The 17,686-nt window shown below is 40.4% G+C and overlaps 2 protein-coding genes across 8 annotated transcripts in view; one reads left to right on the top strand and one right to left on the bottom strand.

The window, feature by feature from the left end:
- Positions 1–17,686, bottom strand: part of hltf (helicase-like transcription factor) — a 35,120-nt gene that overhangs the window by 13,482 nt on the left and 3,952 nt on the right. Inside the window, exon 1 of one of the 3 annotated variants that reach the window (XM_034858419.1) lies at positions 916–934. The exons of 1 other annotated variant lie outside the window; for it this stretch is intronic. The gene's annotated coding sequence lies outside the window, so the exon portion shown is untranslated. Of the gene's footprint in view, positions 1–415; positions 604–915; positions 935–17,686 lie in introns of those variants that run through there. One more of the 3 variants, XM_034858417.1, reaches the window with a different exon arrangement.
- LOC117935857 (serine/threonine-protein kinase PAK 2-like) lies at positions 583–14,137 on the top strand. 5 transcript variants are annotated; one of them, XM_034858423.1, is made up of 16 exons: positions 4,029–4,380; positions 6,296–6,413; positions 6,640–6,833; positions 6,940–7,046; positions 7,441–7,588; positions 7,680–7,696; positions 7,795–7,908; positions 8,055–8,184; positions 8,296–8,359; positions 9,326–9,374; positions 9,888–10,000; positions 10,154–10,271; positions 10,814–10,913; positions 11,051–11,247; positions 11,718–11,855; positions 12,130–14,137. In XM_034858423.1, exons 3-16 carry the CDS (start codon positions 6,656–6,658, stop codon positions 12,214–12,216), a joined length of 1,560 nt encoding a protein of 519 aa, XP_034714314.1. In that variant the 5' UTR covers positions 4,029–4,380; positions 6,296–6,413; positions 6,640–6,655; the 3' UTR covers positions 12,217–14,137. The 5 variants fall into 5 exon arrangements, with proteins under 5 accessions (XP_034714315.1, XP_034714314.1, XP_034714316.1 ...); XM_034858421.1 differs by having other exon boundaries at positions 4,031–4,380; positions 6,296–6,407; XM_034858424.1 differs by lacking the exons at positions 4,029–4,380; positions 6,296–6,413 and adding an exon at positions 583–827.

Here is a 17,686-nt window from a genome sequence, read left to right on the forward strand (position 1 = left end):
TATAGTTTGAAATAGAAATAATTAAATATTTCTAAAAAATATAGTTGCTGCTGTCATTTCAACGCAAACTGCATTGGCCTGTAGGTAATGATTTGATCCAATATTAGCATCTGAAACTTGTCGTTTTTAAACATCATTGCAACATTCAGCCCGAACTGCAAACATGTATGGTGAAAGTATTGCAACATTACATTTCAAATACTACTAACTGAAAAGATTTTCTTTATTTACTTAAAAAAACATTCAAATATACAAACATTGTATAATGGTACAGATCAACAAGATGTATTTAAATAAATAAAAATATTAATAACAATACAACATGTATATTCTACTTTATAGAGTTCACGGTAGATTTTGACAGATTCTTTTAATAATTTTTTTTTCTTCATTTTTATACTGAAATCAAAGTCACCTTGTTTCCGGTGTGTGTCCGTCTACTTTTACAGCCCGACGTAGTGCCAGTGCACAGCATTGGTGCAAAGCGGGAGCTCTTTGCTTTTTGGCAACTACACGAACTTTACGCGCTCTCTGCGTTTTGTCCGGTTCGTTCAGGGTTTGTCTAATGAGCGCTACGGAAGCCGTGTGGTTCAGATTCATCTCTTTGTTTTTACGACCTTCCGCTTCATCCACGCCAGGTTCTTCCCCGGGCCAAGCAAGGAGACTGTAGCATTCGGGGAGAGAGACAGGATTAAAGTGTGTGATTAAAAACGAAATCGTTTTTCTCACCTCCAGGGAAGCTTTTGAAATCTCAGCGTCAGACGGGGCGGAGTTTCGGGAGTTTCGGCCGGAGTGCGGTGGATTTCTTTTGTGGCTGACAGCAACCGGTAAGTTTACATTTGCTCATTCAACACAGCCAATCAATCAGTTTTACAAAAACATGGATTGTTTGGTAATAGTTTTGTTACTACTTACTTTAATTAGGCACAGGAAGCAGTTGGCCTGAGTGGCTTCTTCTTTAACTGTAGAGGAGACACTTTGCTAGTCTCCCTAGGAGATAAAAATAAAGTAGGCTACAGCAGTCACGAGATCCAGATCCTAGTGCTATATAGTGGATATTGTGGCTTGCTTTCTTTGAAATTCAAACCAAAGTATGGTAGTTTACGGGGACTCTGTAGTATTGTAATAACACATAACAAACAACCTCTGTAACAAGAGGCAATGGAGTCTGGCCTACTTTACTTAAAGGGACATGTGAATATTTGAAACAGTTCCGAAGCTGGTTTTAATAAAAATGTAATTGAATAAAGCAGAAGACATGGGTGTAAAACGTGTTTTTTGTAAGATTGACTATTACTTTGTTATTCTGTGCAACAGTGCACAGTATAATCTATGTATAGCTACACATTTCTTTGCATGCTGTCAGCTCAGGTTTGGCAATGATCACAACTGCAAAAGAAGCAGTAAACTGGCTAGATGTAATGTATAGTTCTCTAAATAATTGTACCTATGTTTAGTTGCTTACCACCTGTACTACCTACTAAATGTTTTTACTTGCAAACAACCACATGGACACCAGATGTGTACTGTACTTGGCTTTTAACAGCATTTAGGTCTTCATGTAGGAAGACAAGAGAAAATGTAATGGAAGAATGTGACTGGGGAAGTTTGGGCTCATGCCTTGTAGGCATTTGCAGGGCCTCCTCAGTCATTCATGACTACTTATTCATCACTAGAACCTGAAATTAACAGACGTCGACTATGAGTCGAGAGCTTGGTTTTGTACCTTGTACAAACATTAGTGCAACCTGGGATTTCAGGGTGCCAGGTTGGTCGTTTGATTTGTCAGAAATGTTGACACAGGGGTGGGGCAGCTGTTGGAATAACAGGATAAGGTGTTCAAGTGCTGGTGTGCAGCTGGGCTGTGTGTTTACCCATCATTCACTGCCAGACCAATAATCAGTGACGTGAACTGTAGAGGGAGTGTGTGTGCACATATATAGAACAAGTGTGTGTGTGTTTTTTTGTATGTCTATCTGTGTGTTTCTGTGTGTGTGAATGAATTGTTTGTGTGTGTGTGTGTGTGTGTCGGCTTCATCACTCCTTCCAGGAAGTCCTATGCAGAATTTCCTTTTATAGAAGCTGAATACAAAAGGCCTGCTGTCCACTTCCTGTAAACAGCTCGGTGGCTGCGTTTGCTGCGTTCTGGTTGGCCGGCCCGGTCCTGTGACCCTCTGGGGCTCGGGAAGTTCCAGGATGAGGAAGTGGGCTTCCCTTGATGGCGGCCAGCCACAGGGAATAGAAAGTGCTCTGATGCAGCGAGAGAACTCTGATGGAGAGAGGCTCTGAGGCACAGCCATGATGAAAAGAGAGCTTCTGTGAATTAAGAACAGATGAGAGATGCAGTTGGATGCTGTCTGGATATGAAAAAGTCAGTGTGGTTAGCAAGCATGTAGAGTTTGAGGGAATGAATTAGAAAAATAAAAGCATAGATAGAGCAATGCGAAGCAAAAGTGCAGCCTGCTATTAAAAATGGAACATATTCACATCAATAGAGCTATAACGACTAGGAACAAAATAAACACCAAACATTAGCTTGTTCCAACATAAAATGAGAGACTCCCATTAAAAAATTTCACTTTATGAGTTTTTTTTTTAACATTAATGTGTGTTTCCCCAGCCTAACTATGGTCCCCCAGTGGCTAGAAATGGCGATAAGTGAAGACCAAACCCTGGGTATCCTGCTCTGCCTTTGAGAAAATGAAAGCTTAGATGGGCCAATCTGGAATCTTGCTACTAATGAGGTCATAAGGGGCAAGGTTATGTCATCATTAAAATACATCATTTCTTTCAAACGAGCAAAGTGGCAGTTGGTGAAGGCCCCCCCCCCCTTCTCCTCTTAATCTAAAGACTCAGGAATGGCGCATCCTAAGTAAAGCTCATTGTGGGACTGGCTCTAGTTAGGGAACCACTAAGGTCTATATAAAAGAGACTTCGGATATGGTATTAGGGGACCACTAAGGTCTATATAAAAGATACTTCGGATATAGTATTCGGGGGCCACTAAGGCCTATACAAAAGCATCCAAAGAGCACCATGTCATGGGACCTTTAAAATAAATGATATGATAAAATAATGGCCAAAGTACCTCATAGTGTTTATTAGCAAGAGACAAAATTGACATCTGTACAGTAGCCGTCTCACTGAGTGAAACTCTCTGAGATAAAAACTGTAAATTGCACCAAGACCACATTATGCACCAAGGATTGCTGTTAGGCCAAAAATGTAGTCAGCGTCTTCATGTACTGTAACTAAATGCATGTAAATGCTTTTCATTTCAAATCCATATTGTATATTCTATAATAGAGGAAAGCAAGCAACGGTTCACATTTCTGAAGCTGTAACCACCAATCTTTGGCCTTTGTACTTGATAAATGGCTTAAAGGAATAGTTTGACATTGTGGGAAATAGGAACATTCACTTTTTTTGCCAAGAGTTAGATTAGAAGATCCATATGATAAAAATCTGAAGCTAGGCGAGGTTACCTTAGCTTAGCATTAAGACTGGAAACAGAGTTAGTTAGCTTGGCCCAGTATGAAGCCAGTAACTTGGCATAGCACAGTAACATAGCCCACGGCCCACGTTAGAGGCAGAATTGTTCATTTTTCTTGCTGTGTTTTTGGGTTAAGCTAAGCTAACCGGTTTCTGACTCCAGCTTGTATGGATCTTCTCTAAGTCTTGGCAAGAAACAATATTTCCCAAAATGTCCCAAAATTAAGTTAATGATTAAGCCACGATCTCTGCTAACAATTTAGCTAATTCATCCATTAATCATGTAAGTAGTGCTAGGGTGTGTGCAGTAAGAGAAACACACGAGCATGTAGCCTGCGGTACTGGCTGCTGATCTGTTCACCTGCCAGCACCCCTCAAAGTTGTTATGCTACGCTCAGTAAGCTTACCTCAAAGCTACATAAAAGATGTTCAAGTCTTCACAATGGAACCCCTGTTGGCATGGGAAGTGTGTGTTTTAGGGCAGGGAATAAGGAGGAGCGTGTGTAAGTGTGTGTGGACAGGAGAACACGCCCAAGCCCTGCAGCTATGGAATTCCAACTGAGGGACAACTTGTCTCAGCCTAGCCAGCCAGCACCCAACATTCAGTCCAACACACACGCACACACTGACTTAGAAAATGCACATTAAGGCTGGACTGGGTCTAATTTTATCCTGCCGGGGCAAGAATACACTTGTCCCATCCAAAATCGCTGAGGAATGAGGCCGCCTGCTAAGACCTGCCTTTAGAAAAGAAAAGAGGGGTAAGGAAAAGTGCGAGCCAAGTAGATAAATGAGCACTGGAGAAAGAGGTGCATACACTCACTGGGAATACAACAGTATTTATTGTTTACTTGGTCTTCTGTAGGAGGCAGAAGAGGAAACAAACAGGTGAGTATTTAGTAGCTGTTATGGACGAGACAAAGGCAATGAAAATGTGTTTGGGGGTGTAAAGAGAGCTTGAGTTTCATGTTCTGTAAGGGGGGACTAGCTCATTGGGTAGTGTTTTTATAATGATGTGCCACATTGGTCAATATAAGGTTTGATTAGCTTACATGATTTAAGTTGTGAAAAGCCACTTTAGATAGCTCACAGCCATCCTGTGATTCAAAATCATTGCATAGTAGATAAGTCAACTTTATTGTATGTGTTATATGTGCCAGACATACAGAGGAATCGAAAATCTTTACTATCTGACCCACGGTGCAAAAAAGACAGGTACAACAAGTATAAAATAAAAGACAAGTAATACAAATAAAGATAAAAAAAGACAAGTAATCTATATGTAATGTAATATATACAGATACTATACAATGACACATTCTAAATAGTGCAAATGTAATGCAGAAACAAACAGTATAGAAAACTAAAGATATGGGAAATGTGGTGTATGAAAGGAATAGTTTAGTAGAGTCAGTAGTAGTGACAGCTAGTATAGCTTCCATCATAAAACATTTGACTTACAGTACAATGAATGTTTCAGAAATAATGCAGAGATCATTTATCATTGAGGCAAGTTAGTGCTGATGTGTCAGCAAATGGCCTGTTGACTCTCACTATGTGGGAAATGGCTTTTTCAATTACCTCAAAGGCCTAATGTGTGTGTTGGTTAATGTGTCAAAGAAAGGAGTCTGTATCAAGATATCTTCTCAGGTTCAAGGTTCATAAATCGCCATTATGCAACTTAGGTTTACACAACAAAAAGCAGTTGTAGTCCCTTTATACTATTAAAATAGCTGGCATATTAACATAAAATTCAGGCAACGTCCATCAACTTTGACTATATTTGAACACCAAGCATCCCCGTTGCAAACATAGTCCGTCTCCCCTCGTCCTGTCTGAGTCCGGAGCTCTGTCGACACAGACCACGCTGCCTGTCAAGTAACAGTACGATCGGGATGCCACGATGGAGCCGGGTCTCTGCATGTCCCAGTTTTCCTGAATGAACTTATTTCATGGTAGTTTGAATCAGAGGGGAATCATGTTAGCAGAGCTGTTTCAGGAGGAGGATTTATGTGGGAAGAAGAGGTCATAGGCATACCCACTGTACCTGAGCCATGTCTGTTATCCGGGTTTAATATGTGGTGTGTCATTGGCGGTCAGACACAGGAAGTGAGGAAAACTTTTGTTTGCTTCCTGTTTCCCCTCTGTGATGTCACCAAGAATGCAGGGTACAGCTCAGAGTCGATCAAACTACTTGCAAGCTCTGCAAGACTGTAAGAGAGGTGTGAGTGTGTGTGTGTGTGTGTGTGTGTGTCTGTGTCTGTCTCTGTCTCTGTCTGTCTGTCTGTCTGTCTGTCTACAATTTCACCATATTAGTGTAATGGATAAAAAGAGGATTTGCTGTGGTGGAAGAAGAAGTACTCAATTTAAGAATCAATACATCAATTTTAAAATACTATATTATGAGTAAACATACTTTATTCACAATCCAACTTAAATGTCAAAAGCAAGCCTATAACATTGGAAAACCACTGGTTTAATAGACATCAATGCATCGCATTTTAAAACATTATCACATGTAGTGGAGGGAAAGTATGAAGTAGCATGAAATCAAGTATAAATACTGGAACATTCCCTAAGTACAGTACTTGACTGTTGTCTTCATTGTGTTACTGAGGTTTCACTCTATCCAGCTCCGATTCACTCCTTACCGGGCTGTTTTTCTTTTCACTCCTCTCCCTTTAGCTCCAGTTGTCATATCATTCTAAGGCTGTCTCTAACTCTTAGACACTCCCCCCCCCCTCTCTCTCTCTCTCTCTCTCTGCCCCTTTTCCTTCCTCATTCATGTGTAACCGTGAACAAGACTCAACACGTCACTTTGCCCATTCAGCGTTGCTTCCTGTTCACACTCTCTGTTCCCTTCGCTCCAACACTCGGTGCTGACCCACAGATTGGGGCATGGATGGATTAGTTAGGTCTGTAAGAGTTTTCCTTTAATTTGTTGTTGAGTTGTTTCTTTCTCTGTATGTAATGTAGGCTAAGCTTCTGTAGATTTACAGTCGTTTCTCAGCAGCATTTTGGGCTAACATGTGTAGCTTTGACTAGCATTGTGAAATGTAAAAAAAACAGGAAGAAGTGAACCAGAAACTGAGTGTGCAACTGACTTACTGTATTTCTTGTATGCATTGTCTCATATTGTCCGTTTAGGTGTACGTGTGTGTAGATGTGTGACAGCGGAGTGTGTGAGGATAAGCCCCCCGCCCCCCCTGTCAGGATGAGCAGCCAAGGAGGAGGAGCCAAGGACCCCCAGTCGGCCAATCACAACTCTCGGCCACTGCCGTCAGTGCCGGAGGAGAGGAAGTCCAGAAACAAGATCATCTCGATGTTTGCCCCTGAGAAAGGTGAGAGATGAGGAGAACACACACATTTACGTGGACACACATTTGTGCAGAAAAAGATGCAGTGCAGCAGAGGACCAACACTTTGACCCTTAACCTTTACTTGCAGGAGGCAGGAAGAAGGACCGCGACAAGGACAGGCCTGAGATCTCCTCCCCCTCAGACTTTGAACACACCATCCATGTGGGTTTTGATTCTGTCACTGGAGAGTTCACTGTAAGTATCTAACCTTGAATAATAATGTGCAATATGCCTGTTTATAATTGGGGCAGTTTACAGACCAGAATTTGGCTCTCTGCACCATTCAAACTTCGAACATTTTGGAAATACACTTATTTTCTTTCTTGCTGAATCGGATGAGAAGATTGACATGGCTCTCATGTCTCTACAATAAATGTGTAGCTTGTCTTGTACCAATTAGCTTAGCTTAGCATTAGGACTGTAAACAGCTAGTCTGGCTCTTTTCAAAGTCTCACTTATTTTCAGCTACATATGTACCATATAGACATGATAATTATATCAATTTACTCATTGAACTCTTAAAGTGTATTTTATAGGTAGATCTCTGTATAGTTTTTTTTTGTTTATGTGTGTTTGTGCGTTTGTCCAGGGCATGCCAGAGCAGTGGGCCCGTCTACTGCAGACTTCCAACATCAGTAAATCAGAACAGAAACAGAATCCTCAGGCCGTCCTCGACATTCTGAAGTTCTACGACTCCACCAGTGGAAAACAGAAATACCTCAGCTTTTCCGCCTCGGGTCAGTTTTATTTAGCTGCGCAAATAAATCAAAGTTTAATGTTGCAACTGTGCAGACACACTCATCTGTCCTCATGCTTAATCTCTTTCAGATAAAGACTCACAGTTGGTGAGGATTTAATTCATTACTTCACTCTTTCATAACATTGAATTGAATACATTCATGGTTTCTGACTGTCCCTAATCTGCGTATGTTTGCTGTTGCAGTCAGGCAAGCAGGGTTCAGCGACCTCTCCATCAGGTGGAAAGGACAGAGACGATGATGAAGATGATGACTCACCACCTCCAATTGTGGCACCGCGGCCAGAACACACAAAATCAGTGAGTCAAGATAGAAAGATTGTGATGTGTTGTTTTTAAAAACTTTAAAATTTCCAATACTATTTACTATTTACAAGCAGCTAAAAATAAGAATGTACAAATCACCCCATGTCAGTATTCCTGAATTTGTTCCTGTGTTCTGTCAGATGTACACAAGGTCGGTGATAGACCCACTCCCAGCTCCAGAGGTAGACGGCGCCTCTAAGGCAGGCGACAAACAGAAGAAGAAGGGAGGAGGAGGCAAGATGACCGACGAGGAGATCATGGAGAAACTCAGTATGTAAAACACACACGCACATACTGTACACGCCAGAAATGACAAATCGCGGGCAGAGCCGCATCTATTTTGGGATCCAGTAGAGCTGACTATTTCTTGATGACTCCTAGGAACAATTGTCAGCATCGGAGATCCTAAGAAGAAATACACCCGCTATGAGAAGATCGGCCAGGGGTGAGTCAGAATTCAAGATAATTAGAACACTGAAAATGTTCAAGAATTTGATGGAAGCTGTTGAGAGGGTTGCTAGTCCAAACAGAGCAAAAGGGGAAGGTTGTTACAGGTTTTTTTTATTTTTTTTTATTGGTAAACGACAGTGGTCACAACTGAAGCCACATGTGCAAAACTCTAACAGTCTGCATTACCAAAAGTCACCTGATCTAAACAGCTCACATCACCCACATCACAAAAGTCCAAGCACCACAACTCTTCACACACGTCTCAAAACAGGCTCAGTGCAACTGAACACAATGAACAATCCTCACCGAAATAACACACACTGTCACTCAGAACACACTAAGAGTAAAAACACTGGCATCAAACACCAATACACAAATTAAAAACTTTGCATCTTTACAGTTTGAAAACCTTTAGTGACTTCACACCTGTAAATAGTTTCTTTAAAGAAAAGAGTCAAATTCTTTCACATGAACATTTTGATCTTATATCAGTTTTTGTAGTATACAAAAAGGAATGAAAATCATCAGTTTGCTTCAAAAGATATATCATTATATTTTGCCTGTAGTAGTTTATGTAATGACTGGATTAAAAGTTAAAAACTAAAGGTACGTAATAACAAAGATTTCCTCTTTTGCCATGCAACTGCATCATCTCTAAACACCAAGTAATGTATTTACATTGCTTCCACCTCCATTACTTTTTCCAGCAGTGTGTTAGCATTTGAACAAAGTGCTCTACATCCACAGTGTAGTGCAAGTTGTGGTTAAAGTCATAGGATAAGTGTGTAGAGTTTTGAAAACTGTGTTCAAGCAGTGAAAATTGACCTAGACTTTGGTCCACATGAACCGCTGCTATGCAGACTGGAGTTTTGCACATTTAGCTCCAGTCGTGTCCACTGTCGTTTACCAATCTGATAAAACTGTAAAGGTTATTTCACTTCTTACTGTTTCTTACTTTCAGGGCATCTGGCACAGTTTACACGGCCATAGATGTTGCCACAGGACAAGAGGTAAGGTTACTTCTTCCTGTGTCTCTGTCTCTGCAAAAATGACCCGAACATCACTGGTAGGGTTGAAGCAATGGAAAGTAACTTAAAAAAATCAGTGTTGGTTGAAGTGGTTATTCTGTTATTATTATATTTTATAATTCTTGTTATAGTTTAAGGAAGGCTTCTTTGTTTCAGTACAGATATTTTGCATTTGTTAGGTTTCTGTAACATACAAAATAGCAAGAGAGGATTATCTTCCTCTTGCAACAAGATTTGTGTTCAAAATATGCACTAGAAACCTTATCTATCTATCTATCTATCTATCTATCTATCTATCTATCTATCTATCTATCTATCTATCTATCGTCTGTGTTCTCTCTAGGCAGCTTCCAAATTTGACAGTCTAAATTACAACAAGTTAAAAGTATTCATACGCTATAGACTAGTAGCAAGGTGATTGGTTGTTTCTTGCCATTCCCTATAAAGCTTGCGTGTATAGGCTGTACCACTTTTACAGGATGTTGTGTTCTGCAGGTGGCCATCAAACAGATCAACTTGCAGAAGCAGCCGAAGAAAGAGCTGATTATCAATGAGATCCTGGTCATGAAGGAGATGAAGAACCCCAACATTGTCAACTTCGTAGATAGGTAACACCGACGTAACACATACAGTACAGACAGACATACAGCACACATCCACAGCACCAACTGTGAGTCGACTGCTATGTGGATTTGACTGTGTGTGTGCGTGTGTGTGTGTGTGTGTGTGTGTGTGTGTGTGTGTGTGCATACTTTCTTTAGTTTCCTCGTGGGAGACGAGCTTTTCGTGGTGATGGAGTACCTGGCTGGTGGCTCCCTAACTGATGTTGTGACAGAGACCTGCATGGACGAGGCTCAGATCGCCGCCGTCTGCAGAGAGGTAGGATTCTTTTCAGACAACTTAGCGTCGTTGTAAATAAAAAAAAACAACAAAAAAAACTATAAAGCATCAGTGAAAACCAGTAAAAGCACCTGTGTCACATAATCCAATTCTCGCATATTACTACAATAAGACATTATGAACTACTTACAGTACATCCTCTCATGTTAGCTTTTGGATCATTTATTGACCAGAGCCCGTATTTATCATATGTCTTGTAAGAGTTACTTACAAAAATGTATTGTCCTTGAGATCTAAAAAATGTAATAAATGCATTTCCTTCCTCATAAAACATTTGCAAAGTCGATCTGTAATAAATGTTTAAAAACTGAATAGTTCAAATCCATGTTAACAAGCTTGCAGTTTTCTTTGTCTTCCCTGCATTTGCTGGCAAATTGCTATCTACCTATTGTACATTCCTGCCACCTGTCGGTCAGCTGGATAGTGTGATCAGATTGGCAGGAATGTGTATAGTGTCACATGTGTGCTTATGCTGGGGGATGTATTGGGGGATCCTAACTTTCCTCCCTCTCTGCGTCCAGGTCCTCCAGGCTCTGGAGTTTCTTCATGCCAACCAGGTCATCCACAGAGACATCAAGAGTGACAACGTATTGCTGGGGATGGACGGATCGGTCAAACTCAGTAAGGGAGAGCACTCGCATATATCTTACTGAATACTATTGCCACACTTTATTTTCATTTGCTGATTTACTTTTAATCTTAACTATGGTAAGTATCATGAATAAGTTGATCTCAACAATTCTTTTCTCTCTTTGCAGCCGACTTTGGCTTCTGCGCCCAGATTACGCCTGAGCAGAGCAAACGCAGCACCATGGTGGGAACCCCGTACTGGATGGCTCCAGAGGTGGTTACCAGGAAAGCCTACGGGCCCAAAGTGGACATTTGGTCTTTGGGGATTATGGCCATAGAGATGGTGGAGGGAGAGCCTCCATATCTCAACGAGAACCCTCTCAGGGTGAGTGTGTGCTGGGAGAAAGAATGGACAGGTGGCGGCCATTTTAGTGTTTGGTGGCATCTAGCAATTATTTTCAGTTGGTTATGTAATTTAGTCTTTTAGGGTAAAAAATTTCAGAGAAATGCTCTTGGACAGAACCAGGCTTTTTTTCCACCTGTCGCCAGTCTCTGTGTTAAGCTAAGCTAACTGGCTGTAGCTTCATTTTTACCGGACAGATTTGGGCGTGGTATTGATCTTCCTATCTAAATCTAGTCAAGATAGCAATAAACATATTTTCCAAAATGTCAGAACTTTTTCTTAGCTTCCAATGGGAAAGGTAGTCCGTAGTTCAGTTTCAGATTTTCCTATCGATATTTTGCCCATTGTGATCATTAAGGATCACATTTGATCATTAGTATTAACAAAAGGTCTGAAATGCTTCAAGATCATATTATACTGCTTTTCTCAACTTGCTATTGTGCTCGTCTTAGGCATTGTATTTAATCGCCACCAATGGGACTCCGGAGCTGCAGAGTCCAGAGAAGCTGTCTCCGGTCTTCAGATCCTTCCTGACCCGCTGTCTTGAGATGGACGTGGAGAAAAGAGGATCAGGCAGAGAACTGCTGCAGGTAGAAAAGGCCTACACCCTCAATATAGGAATATATCCCTCTTTATCTACATACCTTTTTCTCAATTAATTGTATTAACTGTTTTTTATTGTCTTGATTATTTCTAAGAATGTCAGAAAATAGCATAAGAGTGCCTAGTTCAATTTCTTAGAGTCCAAGGTGACATGTTTTGTCCAAATCCCTGTGCACACATCTTTCAGAGTCAATCCCCAAAAAATTCATTCCTCAACCCATTATGTTTCATGTGTGCACTTCTTTGCCCGTCTGTCTGTAGCACCCATTCCTGAAGCTGGCCAAACCTCTGTCCAGCCTCACCCCGCTCATCCTGGCAGCCAAGGAGGCCATGAGGAGCAACCGCTAAATCCCGGTCTCTAAGGACAATAAGAGCTGAAGCCAATGGCACCCAAACCGGCCAGCATCCTCTACTGGTCTCCGTTTGATGACTGTCAGCACCCTGCTAGTGTTTGGTTCTTCAAAGGCTCACAACATGCTTCTTCACTCCTCCCAGTGTTTTTTTGTACTGCTGCCAGATTTGTCTTTCGTTTTGTGCCTTTTTCTAAATCCGCATACAGCCGTAATGGTTTTTCTTTTTTGTTGCAGCCAGAGCATGTGTTTGTTGTTGATGTCGACACTGGATACTACAATATGCATATCAGGAATGCGTGGATTGCAATTGCAAAGGTTCAAGACTCTTTGCACACCAACGGCCGTATTCACAAAGGATCTTTTCCCTTCAGAGGTGTTTTTTGGTTTTAATAGATGGCAAAGTCCTTCAGGGTTGCAAACTGCATTTGTACAAGGAGTGGCAAGTTGTGCAAATCATTATCTCTGTTAGTACTGGATTGTTTTAAATTTGCAAGTGAGCGAATATTAATAGTCTTGCTGACCATTGAAATCTCCATTTATTAGTTGTTTATCATATTTTGTTATATTACCCGTAGCAGGTAGTGATTTACTGTACGAGCCCTTTAGACTTTAAGTTTGGACAAACACATTCTTCATTTTTATGTCTTCTCACTCGGCCGGTTAGGAGCTGAAAATGAAATTATTTTGTATTAGATAACCTTTGCTGGAACCTTTGCAACTGGTTTCCATGGTTGCTGTTGCTGTGGTGGTTACACACATGCATCCTGAAAGTTTTGAACATGACATGGAAAACTATAGTGTCCCAATACAGTACTGGACTGTGGCTCACAGCATGGGACAGTGCAGTCTTTGTGCACTGGGAAAGCCAAATCAGTGTGTCTGTTTGACCCTGTGTCTTACTGAAAATGAACCCATTCTATTAAAAGTAATGGGATCCTAGATTCTGTACATGTAACTTTCAATTATTTTATAAAGGTAGATAAAAGGACCATCTTTTTTCTGTTATGGGTTTCCACCCTCTGGTGGCAGCTTCGGGTGTTACCAAGCACCAAAACATTTGTCATTAACACTCAAACTCTACACACCTCTGCTCATCAGACTCTCTGTGCAGGCTCTTCTAAAAACTATGCAAACCCGTCTGAACAATCTCATTTTTTTAAAGCCACATTTCTATCATTACGATGTTTCTTCTAGATGTTCGGTTTGTCTTTAGGTGTGCCTTTTACACTAGACACCTTACTGTCGGTGTGTTGGTGTGAGTACAACACAAAGACTGTATGAAATTGTCCGAATATGTTCAACTGGAGGAAGACTTTGCATTATTTTTGTATATTATGTATTGGTGATGTCCTATATTTTTAACAGCTTTTAAAAAGTATGTATATCATTGTTTTATATTTGTTACTAACACAACAGAAGGCAAATTTGTTTTTGTGTACCAATTCATTCTCAGTTCCCTGAACTGTGTAATTATGGCCTTCAAACCATAAATTGTATTGAAAAGCCTAAGACGATAGAGTCAAGCAGTATTAGGAAATGCTTGTTTTAACCTGCTTGGAGTATCCAAAGAGATTGGTTTATACCTCATTTTCCAGCATGAATAGCCAATCACTAGAACACATTTAAAAACATTGACTAAATGTGCCTTTAACATGTGCTACATGATGCAGTAAAACCCACACAAATGGTACTCAACAGGTTGACACACACATACTGAATACTTGCGAATACTATTTACACGCTGGAAATACACTGTTATGTTCCTTTTGACCAGAACACACATTCCAGTTATACATGTAATATGATGATTTAAGAGTGTAACATGAATGTGTTGTTGTTAATCATGAAACCAACAACTTCTGGCATTGAATATCATCCAAACAGTATGTAAATTATTAAAGGTAGACCTTTATAGGCTTGTGTCTGGATTACTGATGGGACCTACCGGGTTTAGGAGCCTGTGCGGTCCGGGGCCCCCGGGCAAGATCTTCTGAGAGTTTAAAGGGGATAGCATTCATTGTTTGAAAGTCAAACAACTACAATGAGATGCAAAATGACCTCAGAAAGAGATGAAAAAATGACCACCAGAGATACATAAAATACAGATGCAACACAACCACAAAGAGATGTAAAAGAACAATAAAATACACACAAGGAGAGGCAAAACTGACAAACTGACTTCTAAGAGACACCAAACAGCCACAGAAAGAGACAAATCAACCTCAAAGGGTAAAAAACATAGCCATAAAAAGAAAAAAAAACTACTTTAAATAGAAAAAAAACATTTAAAGTCGTACAAAATGTCTACAAAGACTGAGTATCTTGCTCCTACAAAGCAGAGAAGGGGTGGGGCCTGTGTTCTGTCCATAATGTGAATGATTAAAATGAATTTTCCTTATCCTATTTTAACACAAGATAGAATAGCAGTATCCATCTTTATCTGACAGAAACAGACAACTCTCACAAGCACATGCGTGTCCACCCACATACAGAATTTGAATATCTGTTGTGCTTCCCTACACATCAGCTGGTTTTTAGGCGCCAAGTCTTATGCTAAGTACCAAATTATTTCAATATTTTATCTCACACAAGCATACATCTATAATGAAAATGTTACGGGTTTTCCTGGTGATACCGGCAGTCCAATTCCTGGGTGAGATAAGGATTTGATGTAATTGACTGTACAGCAAGCGCACTAACCGACCTTTAAATATAGACTGTAGTAGGTTTATGTTAGAACAGTTCTTGATATAATAAAATAAATGCAGTGTTTTATTTTCTAACAAACTTTATTGGTCACATACAAACAGTAAAATTCTACTACTGCATTTAACCCACTGTAAATATTAGAAGCAGTGGACAGCTTTCTGGGGAGCAACTTGGGGCTCAGTGTCACTTGGACATGTGGCCAGAGGAGCCTGGGATTGATCCGACTGGTCGACCATTCTACCTCCAAGCCACAAGCCACTCAACTTGATCAGTGACCAATCCAACCTTGACTCAGTCTCCTGTATCTGTTGGTGTGGGGGACTCAGCCTCTCTGAGCTGCACAGCCGGAACAGGAGTCAGTAATGATCACAGTTGGCACCTGCAGAAACCTGGACCAACTCCCAAACGGCTGTTAAACAAAACAAATAGCCGTCAATCTGGTACTCAGAGTCATTTCAGCAACCGTGGATCTGAACCGGGATTCACTCTGATCATCCGTGGAGTCCAGGATGAAAATTCAGGAACTATATGGGAGCGGATAGTGATGCAGAGTCATACAAAAACCTCCCTCAAATTAGACTCACTGTGTTGCAGCTGTGACCTGCTGCAGGAGATTCTATGCACCACTGCTCACCTGGAACTAGCACAGCCAGCCAAAGCATAACTTAACAGAAACTTCATCGAGTTCAACCCCAATGAAAAGAGGAAGTGAAACCCAGATGTCCATTTCCCTGACAATCAGGTTCTCTTCCCTTTTACGCTCCAGATGGCCAATTTTGCACACAGTGACATGAAACAATAAAATGAAATACAGAAGACATGAAGTTCTCTTTATATGCATAATCTAAAGTACACTTTAGACAGGAAACAGGTAATACAACTAAATACAGTGTACATTATGACTACACATGATGAAAGTATTTCTGATGTGTACTATAGGCTTTTATATGAGACAAAAATCAAGATTCAGATAGCAGACATTAACAGTCAAGATTTCCTTCCTTATGTGTTTCTGCCACACATGCTGTGTTTCTACTCAGTTGACCTGAATACAAGGAGGGAAATCAAAGTGAGTCAAGTGTCAGTTGTGTTCAATGTGGATCAGCTGCGGACCCCAAAACAATTTAATGAGATGTGGAACCAAAGCAAGAAAGGTTTGCGTAGAAGAAAAACAATTTGAAGTCAAAGTTTTTAAATGAAAGAGATACTCAAGAGATGATTAACCGCCACTCCACCCCACCTCTGCTTTTTCTGTTTGCATTCTTAAATGTGTTTTGCATGATTTTCATGCATCACTGCTCCTCACAGTTTTAAGTTCTTATGGCACAGAGAGTCTGAACTGTTTCCATGCACTCCCACTGAAAACTGCATCAGGATGATGTTGCCAATAACTCTCTTTGTCATGTTGGGTTTTCTGAGTCAGGGTGAGAGATTTTGAAAATACATCTGACATTTTAGTAGTATTGCATGTGTGGCACTATTTCTGTCTAATCTTTTCAAGTTTAAGTCCATATTTTTCTTTTTGCCTTATAACTATTTGAATGTAAACTGCATCTTCACGTTGTTGGCTACTTGACATTTCTTCTCGAGGTCACGTTTCCTTTCTTATTTTAGAGTCTTCTGCCAACAAATTTCTGACTCAGGCTGACAAATCCAAGTCTGTTAGTCTTGAAGGGACTGTGACCATCAGCGCCTCAGGGAGTTCAGATATTGGTGCTGATCTCAGTTGGTACCTTCAGAAACCTGGACAGGCTCCTAAACTTCTTATATACTGGGCATCATCTATCTTCACTGGAACTCCGTCTCGATTCAGTGGCAGTAGATCTGGTTCTCACTACACTTTAACCATCAGTGGTGTTAAGGCTGAAGATGCTGGAGATTACTACTGCCTGGGCTACCATGGTAGTGGAGTGTTCACACAGTGATTTAGAGCCGTACAAAAACCTCCTTCAGTTTGACTGAAGTGAAAGCGGCCTGCTGCAGGTGCAGAGGGTTGGTGAAGAGACTGTGATGAGGAGAACTGATCCAGTGAACACAACACAAGAGTCATCAAGCAGAACCACAATCACTCTAAATAAAACTGACACACACTTACAGACACTGTTACACTTATAGTTTTAAACTATATGTATTACTATATTCTTATCTGTTGATTTGACTCTTTATAACTAAATTGGAAATAATACATTCTTATTGGACTATAGCCAATGGCATCAAATACTTTAAAAGTGTCTTTACTTATACCTGCTCAAATGAAAAACTCAAGAAGATGTTAAAATTCAAAAAGCAGTATTTTTAATTCAAATGTTGCACAAAGAATAATATGTATCCTGAGCTATTGTAAAATATCAGATGTGATATTGAGATGTTTAAGAAGGTATTTCTCATATGAAATTCAATTATGTAATAAATAAATACAAAGACAGGGAATCATTATAATCCACATTTTTTTAATGATAGTTTAATGTTCATACCACATGTTTGAGGAATGAATACGTTCTCTTAAAGTGAAACTAATTCAATTCAGTGTAACTTGAAAGGTCATGAACATAAAGAAGAACGTGCAGAAGATGAGTATTAGAAAGCAACATGCACACTCAAACACAGAGTAGAGAGTTGTGAAATGTGCAGAAACATGTGAGCAGAGGAGATGTGTAGCTTCATCAAGATCTCTATCAAAGAAGCAGCATCATTTCCAGACAGGAAGTGTTGCTGAAGCTCTACTCTGAGCAGCGGTCAGGGTCCAGGCTTTGAGT

This window comes from Etheostoma cragini, chromosome 20, assembly GCF_013103735.1.
Source record: "Etheostoma cragini isolate CJK2018 chromosome 20, CSU_Ecrag_1.0, whole genome shotgun sequence".
Lineage (NCBI taxonomy): Eukaryota > Metazoa > Chordata > Actinopteri > Perciformes > Percidae > Etheostoma > Etheostoma cragini.